A 14015-nucleotide genomic window follows, 5' to 3' on the forward strand; every position below is an offset into this window, starting at 1 on the left:
GAAATTACTTTGATATTCCAAAGGTATGTTATCATGGATGCAAAAAGATAATAGACTTAATCAAGGTAAATATTGACTTTTGTCGGGGAACATTCTAGCCTAGGACATGACTACCTACCATGCCCTGTTTTTAGTTAATAAGTTTTAATTTCAGACCATCCTTCCTGGGTAATTTAGGTCTCTAAGTTAGTAAGGTTGCCTCTCAGGCCTCCCCAGAGCTTGTCAGGTTTAGTATCTGGCCCATTTTTGTCCATAAACATCATGATCAGAGTATTATATTTAGCCATCAACAGTACGTCCACACACAAAAAAAACCCAAATATGTACATTAAAACTCTTTGTTGTAATACATCACATTTATGCTTCTTAAAGTTAAATGGCTTCCCTCATGTCTCTGTTAGATCATGGGAGAAGATTTAAGAACAGATATCACCCTTGTCCTCTCCAACAGAGTTGGACAACAGAGTTGTATGCATTTGTGCGAGTAAGGAGCAGGCTTTGGTCCGGGGAGATAACAGTGCTCTGTTGGGTTTGGGGGTTCAGGAGAACAGCGCACATTCTCATTGTTGTAGGATGTCTCTGGGGAAGGAAGTGCATGGAAAGGGGAAAGAAAAAACTTACAGTGTGGTCTCCATGTAGGGGCTCATTGTTTCTGACTCTACTGTGACCAATTACAGAAGAGAGTGGCCTTTTCAGCACTTCCAGGTCTTTCTGCTTGTGAGTGTTGTAGAAGCTGATGAAGGGACTGTGCTGATGTCTTTGAAGGCACATCCTCAAAATGAAGACATGACTCCTCAGCATATCCTCACCTGAGAAAAGAACACAGAGTGGGAGTGGGACAACATGGCTGCATCTCAGGTAAATATTCTGTCCTGGGTCAGAGGTGGTGTCTCCTTTTTTTCTAACATTCCTAAATTTAGAGTCTGCAACCTTTAATTCTCTAGTTCTGCTATTCCTGCCTAGTGAGGTTGTTCTGTACTTTTTTTTCCTTCAACATTGTCAAGATCAGCTCTTTAGAATGCTTCTCTCCTTTGTCCCAGAGCCTCCTCTGCATTGTCTTTATCCAAGCTCACCAAAGGCATGAAAATTCTCACCATGAATTAATGACCTTCAGCTACTGAACACATCCCCTCTGACAGATTAATCTGGAAAGGCACCCATGTTCAGCATCCCTGTTGAGATAGGCTCAGAGGCTTGGGTATTGGTGAAGAAAGGAAATGTAGGTTTTAGGTTCATTTGGCTACATCCTTAGCTCTATAGGTCAGGATTAGTTAAGTAACAAAAATAGCTGAGAAAGTTCTGACAAAAGAGAGCAGTTAGACTTGCTCATTAGATTGGTAAGAAAGACTATTTAAATACAGTGTTAGAGTACAAACATGGGAGGTATGTGTGGGATGACATTTGCAAACACCAGTGGTTTTTTTGTGGTAATATTTAGATTATGATTGATTTATTTATGTATGCCAGTAGTGTCACACCAGCAATGACATATCACTGGAAATCCATTGTCCCAGTCCACCTGCTATTCACCTGTCTGAGGTAGATTTTTCACTATACAGTTAATAGTTTCCCTTTATCATTAACAAGGGTCTAGCAGGGAATTATTGAGAGATGTGAAGAAACCATCACATTTCATATAGAAAGTCCCCTCTTTTTTTTAGTTTCTCATTGTTTTGGCAAATGAAGATCCTAGTTTTCTCTACCAGATATTGACTTTTAACGTGGAGTGTTTATCAATCAGTCTTGTTTCTGTAAATTTTGATCCCATGCCACATTTATGTTACAGAGATCCTTTGTTTTATCTCTTTTTGTATTTTCATTAAAATTGACAAAAATCATTAATTTTATTTATTTTAATATTGTCACTGTATTTTAGTTATTTATTTTATTTTTTTCATTACCATTTAGTCCCCTTAGGGTCATATAATTAATGTATGTTCAAGTCAGTTAAATTTCTAAGATACAGCTCACCATAAATGATACACAAAAAGTTTCTAAGAAAGACTAAGAAATGATCATTTTAACTTATTCTGTGTTATTATATGTGTTCGTTTTCTTGTGGTGTTTGTAGAACAGAGTATCATCCACAAAAAGATTGATGAGATTTAAAGATTCAGAAAATAATCTTGATGTTATTGATGTGAATATTCTATTCACTGTCACTATTAATGTGCTCATAGTTTCTGTATGTATGTATGTATGCACAAAATGTTGACATTATTTCAGCTATTCTTCATACATGCTTAACCTGTTTTTGTTATTCTTCTCAGTTACAAAAACTGTCACAAACATTCATGACAGTTCTTTGTTCATACTGGTCTGTGTTCTTCTTGAAAAATTCTAGATCAAGTTTGGAATAATACTTAAGGTCTACCATTTACTAGATGTTTCACAAAATATTCTCATAACAGAGGAAGAATAATCTTATTCTCATATTGTGTATATTTTAAATTAATATATGCAGAACTCTTGGAATGATATCTAGTACTGTAAATAGTATATATTCAAATAAGATTGTGGTTCCTATGTTTCTTATTCCATGAAGACTATAAATTCCATAAAAGTTTTCCAGTTCAAAGTTATGTATAATTTTTTCCCCGTATTTTCTTTTTTGTTCTATTCAGTAATATGGCATGTACACCAGAGACAGTGGTGTCACTAGTAAAAAGTGAGATCGTTAACAGTGTGGAAACACAGGTCCCATTCCAGGACTCGTAAAGCAGAATCTGCATTTTTACAAAACTGCAGTTCTTTGTTTTCTGCATTGAACTTGAAAAAGTCCTTAATACTTCCAACTTACTGTATCTTTTCCAGCTGAGAAATATACACAATTGATTCTGAATGACACAATCACAACTCTCAGAAATCCTCAGGCCTGTGTTGATGCCTTAATTTTAAAGTTTATTTTCCTGAAAAGTAAAATCTCTGCAGTGGATTTGTGGTCATGTGTCATCCTCATTCCTCAGTGTTAGGAAACACATTAGAGCATATCACTGGGTCAACATGGTCTTTACTGCAAGTCTTGACTGGTGTGGCTCAGTTGGTTGGGTATCATCCTGCAAAGCGAAAGGTTGCAAGTTCCATTTCATGGTCAGGGCATATGCCTGGGTTGTGGATTCAATTTCTGGTCAGGGGGCTTATGAGAGGCAACTGATCTCTCATATCGATGTTTCTTCCCCTCTCTATTTCCCTCCCTGTCTCTCTAACGGTAAATAAATAAAATCTTTAAATAAAATGATCTTACTAGATAATTCAGAATACTCTTCTAGTTCATTACTTCTAATACTGTTTTAACATTGGGTCATGTTGTGAACCCTGCCTGTGGCCCTTTGGTAAATGTATTATTCCTTTCAGGGATCAATGACCTTCAGGGATGTGGCCGGAGATTTCTTTCAGGAGGAGTGGGAATGCCTGGACCCAGCTCAGCGGAAACTGTACTTGGATGTGATGATGGAGGACTACAGCAACCTGGTCTCCCTGGGTGAGGCTGACTTCCTTTCAGAGTTCCTGCTCCACTCACAGGCTTTTGTTTCCTTAATTAGTTTAACATATTTTGGAGACATTTGCTATGTATGGTAGGCTTTCAGATTCTTGTTCTCAAGCAACAAATTGGAGGTTTGTTTGTATAGAAAAGAAAGGCTTCATGATGTACATGAAAGAGGAACACAGTGTTTGAAAATTTTGCATGCTGTCTAGAATAATTATGGTGCTGTCAGAAAACAGTATTTTAGAAAATCAGTTTTTAGAATATCCTAATTTCCTACCATGTCTTCTCACCTGAGCATAAACTGGATTTAAAATGGGAGAATCTCTATCAAAACTCATGTTGTTTTTTCTAATAAATAGGTCTTGTTGTCTCTAATTCAGTCCTGGTCCCCCTTTTTGAGTAAATAAGGGAGCACTGGGATGTTAACAGAAAACAGATACTATCCGGCCACCCAGGTAGGTGGGAGTTAGGAAGCAGGTGACACAGGTGAGAGGCCCAAACGTCATGGAGAAAGCTAGACCTTGAAGTGTGGTTTGGGAAGCTACTTCAGTGGAAAGGATTTTGAGAAGCCCAGGTTTGTTTCTGTTGCTGTCATAGAGGGCCAGCTCACCTCCAGCACACTCCTACAACCTCTTGGGTCTCTCCTGTTCCAATGACCTCTGTCATCACATTAGCAGTGGGGTCAAAGTCCTCCCCTTTGGACTGTGAGGGTCACCATGGTCTGGCTCTTCTTCTATTTGGGGATCTGAGAAAGTTAATGCACATTGCTGAGGAGTTGTATGTTAAGGTATTTTATTTTATTTTTTATTTCTTTAAAGATTTTATTTATTTATTTTTAGAGAGGGAAGGGAGGGAGAGAGAGAGAGAGAGAGAGAGAAACATCAATGTGCGGTTACTGGGGGTTGTGGCCTGCAACCCAGGCATGTACCCTGGCTGCGAACTGAACCTGTGACACTTTGGTTCGCAGCCCGTGCTCAATCCACTGAGCTATACCAGCCAGGGCTTATTTTATCTTTTAAATTGATTTTAGAAAGGTAGAGAGAGGGAGAGAGACAAACATCGATTTGTTGTTGCACTTATTGATGAATTCACTGGTTGATGGTTCTATGTGCCCTGACCAGGGGTTGAACCAGAAACCTTGGTTTATTCTGATGACTCTAACCATCTGAACTACCTGGCCATGCTCATTTTTTTAAAGGTTTCTTTTTGTCTCGTGCAAGGAATTTATGAAGAAGTGGTTGAGATCCTGGAATTTGGTACAGAGATCTCAGAATCCCTGGGGACAGGTGTCATGTTTTCTGGTTTATAATTTCTAATCCTATGAAGGCTTCAAAATAGATTTAATGATTTCATCAGAGCAGAATGCCCCTTCTGAAAATGAGGAAATCTAATTTTCTGTTTTAATTCACAGTGTTCTTTTGCTTTGTATGAACTAACATAAGAAATTTCTGCTCTGTATTTTTAATTCTTCTGTGTTAGAATAGTTTAATGTATCTATTTACTTTGTAAAGGTCCTTAATAAATTAGAATAAACTATCTAAAATAAACTAGAATAAAATAAAAATAAACTGCCATAGGTGACCTTCAAACAGTGTCCACCACATAGGAAAGTCTCTATTCTTACCTGATTCCTTTATCACTATCATTTTATCATTCTCTCTTGTTCAGTCCAAAGCTGCCTGGGACTATGTACTATGTGTTTTCACTTAATAATTAGGTCTTGGTCACATTTGTGCTTTTAGATTACTGAGTGCTGAGATAGCATGTCTGAATGTTGTCCTTTGGTAAAAGGTGAGTTACAGAATTATTATAAACCCTACATTTAGGAAAATGTTTTGTTACTCAATTTAAGTTTACTTTAGACCAAAGCAATGATTAGATTTTTCATTTGTTTTCCTCAGGCATGTTTCTTAATTATGGTGAACTTAATCTCAAATGTTTAAAGATCAGTTATTCTTTGCATATTTCACAACTTTGTTATGATTTTCTTATTTAGAAATGAAGGCTTTTTTTTGGTAGGGTGGATTGCAGCCTACACATTTGTGTAAGAATAGCCAAAATAGTAGTGTGCAGATGTTTTATTGAATTGTACGTTTGACACCTGTATGGTTTGTCAAACCAATGTCACCCCAATACATGCAATTAAAGAAAAAAAAAAGAATAGCCCTGGCCAGGTGGTTCAGTTGGTTGGAGTATTGTCCCATACACCAACAAGATTGTGGGTTCGATTTCCAATCAGGGCACATACCTAGTGTATGAGTTACATCCTTGATCAGAGCACATAGGGGAGGCAAGTGATCCATGTTGCTGTTTTACATCAATGTTTCATTCTCTCTTCTGTATCTCTCTGTTTCTCTCCTTCTTTCTCTATCTCTCCCCTTCCCTCTCTCCCTTCCTCTCTCTCTAAAATCAACAAGCATATCCTAAGGTGAGGACTAAAAGTAAAAACAAGTCCTGGCTGTTGTGGCTCAGTTTATTAGAATGTCATTCCATACACCAAAAAGTCACAGGTTTCATTTTCAGTCAGGGCACACACCCAGGTTGTGGGGTTGATTCCTGGTTAAGGCATGGGCAAGAAGGCAGGTGATTAAACTTTCCCAGATCAATGTTTCTCTCCCTCTCCCCATTTGTCTGTCTGTCTCTCTCTAAGCAATGAAAAAATGTCTTCAGGTGAGGATAAAAAAATAAGTAAAAAATAAAATTAAAAATTAAACTAATTTATAAAAGGAATAGCTGAAATACATCAATAGCTGAAAATTTTCTTGTTTCATTTAAATATTTCTTTATTAAAATTATTCTTTAGAGCTATTTTTTGGTAAATTTTTTCTGCCATATAACACATGCCAGGCTGATATATCTGTTCACACCATGCCCCTCTCCTTTCTTGGAGAGGAAATAAAAACTTTATTCTCTCTAAAAAAAAACCCAAAAAACAATGCATGCCAATGATGCAAAATTCTTGCAGTTTTGGGGGACACACCTTAGTTAAAACTCATAGTTATATAGAAGGATTCTTTTTTAATAGTACTTCTATACAGTACTCAGATTTGGGGAGATAAATTTTCTATTCTTATTTTTCAATTCCATAATATGTACTCCTTTTTTCATGGTGGTTTCCTCAAATTTAGTTAGTTGCATTTTGGGGGTTTGTTTCTATACACTGAAAGTGGCATCCTATAGTAATTGTTTCTTTGTGACTTGTGTTCTTCAGTCAAAAAAATGTCCTCAAAGTTGTCTATGTGGTATTAGGTGATAAGATCTGGTTCCATTTCATGGCAAAGTAGTATTGCATTGTACAAATATGTTACATTTTCTTCCTTTATTCATCTTTCCCTGATGTTTGGGTTGCTTCTACCTATTACAGGCTTTCATGAATAATGCTGCAATGGACATAGGTGTGCTAATCTCTCTTGCAGATCCTCCTTTGACTTCTTTTTGGTAGATATGATGAATTAGGATGGCTGTATCATAGGACAATTCTGTTTGTTAATTTTTTGACAAATGCCATTCTGATTTTTATACTGTTTGCACCAATTGATATTTTATTCAAATGTGCATTATGGTCCAGTTTTTCCATATTTTTTAAAACATTTGACTTTTTGTTTCTTTGATAGTGGGTATTTTAAATGGTGTAAGGTGATACCTCATTGCCTCCTTTTAAAATAGGAATACAAACTTTCATATGCTTTTATGTACCTAAGGAACCATTGAAAACATGCATTGACCTGAGAGCAGAATGTTCAGAGAAGTAGAAGTCTGAAGATGAATTTTTTAAACAGCAATTTTAGGTTAACAGCAAAATTGTAAAGAATTTAATGAGAATTCCCACGTGCTCCCCTACCCTCAGATGTATAACTTTCTACTTCTCAATGTCCTCCATCACACTGGTACATTTGTTATAGGTATGAACCTACATTGGCACATCATCATCACCCAAAGTTTATGGTTTACCTTGGGGTTCACTGCTGGATTGTAGATTCTATGGGTTTGGAAAAATTAACAGTGAAATATATTTACCATTATACTATCATGCACACTAGTTTCATGGTCCTCAATGTTCTCTGGGCTCTACCTGCTCATTTCTCCTTCAAACTTTTGCAATAATATATCTTTTTATTGTTCCTCTCATTTAGCTTTTCCTAGAACGTCATGCATTAGATAGTATGGAGACTTTTTTTTTAAAAAATATTTTATTTATTTATTTTTAGAGAGGGAAGGGAGGGAGAGAGAGAGAGAGAGAGAAACATCAATGTGTGGTTGCTGGGGGTTATGGCCTGCAACCCAGGAATGTACCCTGGCTGGGAATCGAACCTGGGACACTTTGGTTCCCAGCCCGCGCTCAATCCACTGAGCTACGTCAGCCAGGGCTAGTATGGAGACTTTTAAAATTTCCTTTATTGACTTAATTCTTATGTATCTAGGTTTCTTCCATATATTTTCATGACTTGATAGCTCATGTCTTTGGTTTTTAATGATTTTTTTGTCTCCCCCTGAAGACCTTTATTTTTTATTGCTTTTAGAGAGAGAGAAAGGTAGAGAGAAAAACATTGATGCAAGAGACAAGTATCAGTGGGTTGCCTTCAGTACACACCCAGACCAGGGATTCAAACTTGCAACCCTTTGGCTATAGAATGACACTCCAACCAACTGAGCCACATTGGCCAGGGCAATAGCTTATTTCTTCATAGTGCTGAATAATAGTCCATTGTCTGTATTTATTACAGTTTACTGTAATAAATACAGTACCCTTTGTTCACGTACCCTTTGACAGATATCTTAGTTGTTTTCTATTTTTGGAAAATATGGGTAAAGCTAGTATAAATATTCACTTGTAGGCTTTTGTGTGGATAAATACTTTCTGCTTTCTGGTTAAACGCTAAGGAACACCATTACTGCAGCATATAGTAAATGTATATTTCGTTTTATAAAAACCTCCAAATTGTCTTCCCTAGCAGCTGTGTAGCATTTTGCATTTTCACTAGCAGTGAATGGAAATTCTGGTTGTTTCCAGAATCCAGAGCATCATTTGTTGTCAGTGTTCTGGATCCTGACCTTTCCCATAGGGGGTTAGTGTTGTTTCAGTGTGCTGTTTATTTAATTATCATGGTTTTAAAATGCATTTCCTTGATTACATAAAATATAGAGGATCTTTGTACATACTAATTTTCCATGTGTACCTCTTTTATAGTGTGCTGTTTGTTAAGGTATTTGTCCCATATTTCAGTCAGATTGTTTCTTTTATCATTGTTGAGTTTGAAGACCTCTTTGTTTTATAGAATAGTCCTATACATGTTATCTTTCGGATATATTTTTTTTTCTGAGGCAGTAGCTTCTCTCTTTTTTTTTTTTTTGATGAGGATGATTTATCTGTTTGTTGTTTTCCTTAATGTTTCACTGGAAACATGGAAGTTTAAATCCCAATACTGTGGATTGAAAAAAAACTTTGTATGTCATATTATGTAGTTGTCTGTTTTGTCTTATTTTCTACCTTTAAGATAGTTATTTTCAATTCTTTGTTAATTAATTAATATATTTCCATTAATATAGTGCAATATCTATAGTGCAGTATCTATAGTGTCTGTAGATTTATCAGGATTTTCTGATTTGACATTATTTTTTATTTCTCCATATGCCTCAATGTTTTTCTGTTTCTTTGTATGCCTCAATACCTTTTATTGAGGTTTGGGAATTCTGAACAACCAGGCTTTATTAACTTACTTTCTATAAGAAAACACAAATAACAGTCAGTTGTGCTAGAAGTTGTAATTTCTGTCAAACCTGTTCCACACCTGTTCTGCAAACCCTTTCTGGGAATTTATATTCTCTATTTGTGTGTGTAAGTTCACAATTTAAAATGTTTTCTGTTTCTTTTCTAGAGCCCACGATATCTTTCTGTTATTGAAGTCTGTCCTCAGTACTACAGTCTCTTTGGTGTTTGAATGATAGCTTAGCTTTTTTTTTTTTCTTTTTTTTACTGAAAGAAAAAAAAATATTTTTTATTTCAGTTAATCGGGAAGCTTTGTCAGAGCCCTACCCATAAGGAGAAGAGACAACAGCTGCCTTTATTCTTGTTGGTTTGCTTTGCAATCCGCTCTGTGTAAAGTCAGCTAACTCTCTCGGTCACGGGCGTCCGACTGTCCACAGGCTCCTCTCTGTTTGGCCTTGGCATGGAGGATGAAACAATGTCTTTGCGCTCTCCCTCCCCTCGGTGTTTGTACTTTTCTGCGGCCGCGGTGGTGGTCACAACCGTAGGCTGAGTCTTAGTTGGCTCCTTGGGGCAGCCGTCGCTCTCCAGCGAGCCTCCTCTCTGCATCTTCTCTTCTTTGCAGATGCTGCTGCTCAAGTCCTGGGGCTCAGGGGGGCTGGCAGGGTCCTCGGAGCTTTGGGGCTCAGGTGGGGGCGGGGGTGGGGGCGGGAGCAGCGGTGTGGGTGCCTTCGGGGGCTCTGAGTGGTGGTGGTGGTGGTGGTGCTCCTTCTTGGGGGGCGAGGAGGCACTGCTGCTGCGCCCCTTAGGGCTGCTCTCCTTACTTTTCCGCCCAGGGCTCTTGCAGGTCTTCAGTCCCTTCCCACTCTTTTCACCAAGGGTGGACACCAGCAGAGGCTTCACCACCTCCTTCACCTCGATGCTGACTGTCTCCCGGGTCTTACGCTTTTTGATGGGGAGCACGGTCTCTTGCACAGACCGAATGGATGATTCCTTCACGGCTTTCTTCTTGGCCTCAGCAGCAGCAGCTGCCACCACACTGCCTGGCTTTCGGCCCCGTTTCTTGGGAATGGCCTGGGGGTCGGCCTCGGCTTTTCGCTTCCTGCCAGGGCGTTTGATAACCATGACTTGGGCTGATGTGGTGGCCCCAGCCCCTTCAGCCTTGCTCCCTGGTGAAGTTTGAAAAGGCATCTTGACGAGCAGCTTCCCGGGACTTTTCTCCAGGACCCTTTTCACCTGCACGCCCTCTGATGCTGCTGCCTTGGGTCTCGTGGTGCCACTCCCTTTGGGGCGTCCCCGACCTCTGCCAGTTCCTGGAGCTTTTCGAAGTATGCAATCAACTCCACTTTAGATCGAAAGGCTTTTCCCTGGGGATTGATCAAATACACATCATACTTCCCAGCGGAGCGGCCAGATTTCCTTTGCTTAAGCTTCCGGGTCCAACCTTCAGGCAGAGTGGGGTCATCATACATGGGTCCCCGGTCACGAATGATAGACGGCCGCTGTTTGGGGGAGGCAGAAGCTTCTGGGACTGCCGGGGCTGAGCCTGACCCTTCTGAGGTCTCCGCTTTGCCTGCTTCTGCTGGCTCAGCAGAATGATGGGCTGACGGCTGCAGGGGCTCATGCTTGCCCTCTTTGTCTTCTTTCTTATCTTTCTTCACCTTTTTAAACTTCAGGGGTTTGTCCTTGAGGCCCTGGAGATCCTGGTCTTCTGACTTTTCTTCCAGTCTCTCCTCCTCGCCTCCTCCTCCTCCTCCGCTTGGCGCGGCAGCGGCGGCGGCGGCCATGTTCCGGACGGCTTTTCAGCTTAGCTTTTTTTATTGACTAGCCATTACAATTAATTCACAGTGTACTGCCATTCACTTAGCGCTCTGTGTCCTGCCAAACAGAAAAGCATCCCTTGGAATGCTGTAAAACAGCCAGATCACTGAATATACACTACCTTTATCTCTTGCTCTTCTGAGTAGAAACTGGGACTTGGAAGTTTTATCACAATATTGTCATGATGTGCCAGGGAGAGAGAGCAAATATTGTCAGCAGATGTAAACAACTTTTGTCTTTTTTTGCCATGACTCTCACTCATTTTTACCTTTTTTGGGAATGCTCTGAACTATTAACTCACTTCTCAAGTACTCAGAAAGGGTCAGCAATTACTGGTAATTTATGTCATTGTGGAGAAATGAAGGTTTGGTTCTTTCTTTTTCTTTTCTTAAAAATGTTTTAAGATATTTATTTTTAGAGAGAGGGGAAAGGAGGGATAAAGAAAGGGATATGTGAAAGAAACATTGATTGGCTGTCTCTCGCACACACCCCAACTGGAGACCAGGCCTACAACCCAGGCATGTGCCCTGACTGGGAATCGAACCTGTGACACTTTGGTTCACAGCCTGCGCTCAATCCACTGAGCTACACCAGCCGGGGCAAAGCCTTTTTATTTTCAATGATTACCAGGGTGCATATAATGGAGACAGAAGTTATCAATGCAATGAACATTGGAAAAACCTTAACCAAGAGTCAAATCCTAATAAACTTCAGAGAACTCAGCTTCTAGAGAACCACTATAAAGTCTTTCACCAAAAGTCAAGTCACAATATACATCAAATGATTTATGTTTTGGAGGAGACAAACAAACAAAAGTAAATGTGACAAATTTTTTAAGAAATCAAATCATACTGAACAAGAGGATATTCATACTGGGGAGGAAGCTTACAAATGCAACCCGTGTTGTAGAGTATGCAATCAAATATTTAATCTAATTAGAAACAAGAAAACCCAAAATGGAGAAAAACCTTACAAATGTAAAGAATGTGGTAAAACATTTAATTGGCCTTCAGGTCTTACTCTACATCAGATAAATCATACTGGAAAGAAGCCTTACAAATGTAAGGCATGTGGCAAAGGCTTTAAGTGGCATACATGTCTTACTCTACATGAGAAAATTCATACTAGAGAGAAACCTTACAAATGTAGAGAATGTGGGAAGGCCTTTTATCAGCACTCAAAACTTACTCAGCATCAGAGAACACATACTGGTAACAATCCTTACAAATGTAGAGTATGTGGCAAAGTCTTTAAATGCCATTAATGTCTTACTGTACATGAGAGAATTCATACTGGAGAAAAAACTTACAAATGTATAGAATGTGGCAGAGCGTTTATCCAGTGCTCAAAACTTGCTCAACATCAGAGAATTCATACTGGAAAGAAGCCTTACAAATGCAAAGAATGTGGTAAATCATTTACCTGAGCTTCAAGTCTTACTCAACATCAGAAAATTCATACTAGAGAGAAACCTTATGAGTATAGAGAATGTGGCAAAGCCTTTAACAAGCACTAGAAACTTACTCACCATCAGGGAACTTATAGCATACAGAAGCAATACAAATGTAGACAATGTGACAAAGCCTTTAAACAGCATTCATATCTTACTCAACATCTGAAAATTCATAATGGTGAGAAACCTTACAAATGTAAGAAATGTGTTAAAGCCTATTCTCTGTATTCAAGATTTACTCAACATCTGATAATCTACATCTGCAAGAAACCTTACAGGTGTAAGGCATGTGGTAAAGCCTATAGTTGATGTTCAAGGCTTACTGAACATCAGAGAAATTATACTGGAATTAAGCCTATCAAATGTAGAGAATGTGGCAAAACTTTTATCTACAACTCAGAGCTTACTAAGCATCAAAGAATTCATACGAGAGAGAAACCTAACATATGTAGAGAATGTGGCAAAACCTTTAGCCAGTCATCAAACCTTACTGAACATCAGAAAATTCATGCTGGAAAGAAACCTTATGAATGTGAATGTGGCAAAGCCTTTAATTGTTCCTCAAAACTTACTTGCCATCAGATCATCCATACTGGAGAGAAACCTTACAGATGTAACAAATGCAGTAAAGCCTTTCCTTGGCATTGGTATCTTACCAAACATCAGATAATCCATTCTCGAGAGAAGCCTTACAAATGTGAAGAATGTGGCAGAACTTTTAATTATCATTGGGGTCTTACACAACATGAGACAAACCACAGTGGTGAGAACCCTTACAAATGTGGAGAGTGTGGCAAAGCCTTTAATCACTCAACAAAACTTATTCGACATTAGGTCATTCATATTGGAGAGAAACCTTACAGATGTAAAGACTGTGGGAAAGCTTTTACTTGGCCTTCATATCTTACTCAACATCAAAGAACACATACTGGAAAGAAGCCTTACAACTGTGGAAAATGTGGCAAAACTTTTAATTAACATTGGTGTCTTACCCAACATGAGAGAATTCATACTGGAGAGAAGCCTTATAAATGTAGCATATGAGCCAAAGCATTTAATAATTGTTGGTATCTCATTCAACAGCAGAGAATTCATAGTAGAGAGAAACCTTATAAATGTAGAGACTGTGGCAAAGCCTTTAACCTGTGCTCAAAGCTTACTCAACATCAGAGAATTCGTGCCAGGAAAAACAATAAAAATGTAAAGAATGTGACAGAGCCTTAATTCAACATTTACAGCTTGATCAACACATAAGAATTTACAGTAGAGAGAAATCTCGAAACTGAAGAATGTGGGAAACTATATCACAATGGACCTGCAGCCTCACTGAATATCAGAGAATGCATGCAGGGGAGGATTTTTACATTTGTAATAAAGGATGACAGTTTTTTGTCCAAAATATACACTTCACAAAAGTCCAAAGAATTTATGCTTGAAAGTGATTTTAAGTGCATAAATTTTTTCCCCTGGCCAGTGTGGCTCAGTTGATTGGAGTGTTGTTCCTTAAACAGAAAGGTCATGGGTTTGATTCTGGGTCAGGGCACATGCTT

The 14015-nt window shown here is 38.7% G+C and overlaps 2 protein-coding genes across 2 annotated transcripts; one reads left to right on the forward strand and one right to left on the reverse strand.

Annotated features, from left to right (window-relative positions):
• Positions 1-9467: 9467 nt before the first annotated feature.
• Positions 9468-10992, reverse strand: LOC114511128 (methyl-CpG-binding protein 2-like). Its single transcript, XM_028529799.1, is given in 2 exon segments — positions 9468-10510; positions 10513-10992. Coding segments are annotated over 2 exon segments (1386 nt in total). The 5' UTR covers positions 10979-10992; the 3' UTR covers positions 9468-9590.
• Positions 10993-11370: 378 nt separating this feature from the next.
• On the forward strand, positions 11371-13416 carry LOC114510644 (zinc finger protein 726-like). Its single transcript, XM_036012891.1, is given in 3 exon segments — positions 11371-11376; positions 11851-12491; positions 12558-13416. Coding segments are annotated over 3 exon segments (1389 nt in total). The 3' UTR covers positions 13300-13416.
• The last annotated feature ends 599 nt before the right edge of the window (positions 13417-14015 follow it).

Source organism: Phyllostomus discolor, chromosome 12 (genome assembly GCF_004126475.2).
Source record: "Phyllostomus discolor isolate MPI-MPIP mPhyDis1 chromosome 12, mPhyDis1.pri.v3, whole genome shotgun sequence".
Lineage (NCBI taxonomy): Eukaryota > Metazoa > Chordata > Mammalia > Chiroptera > Phyllostomidae > Phyllostomus > Phyllostomus discolor.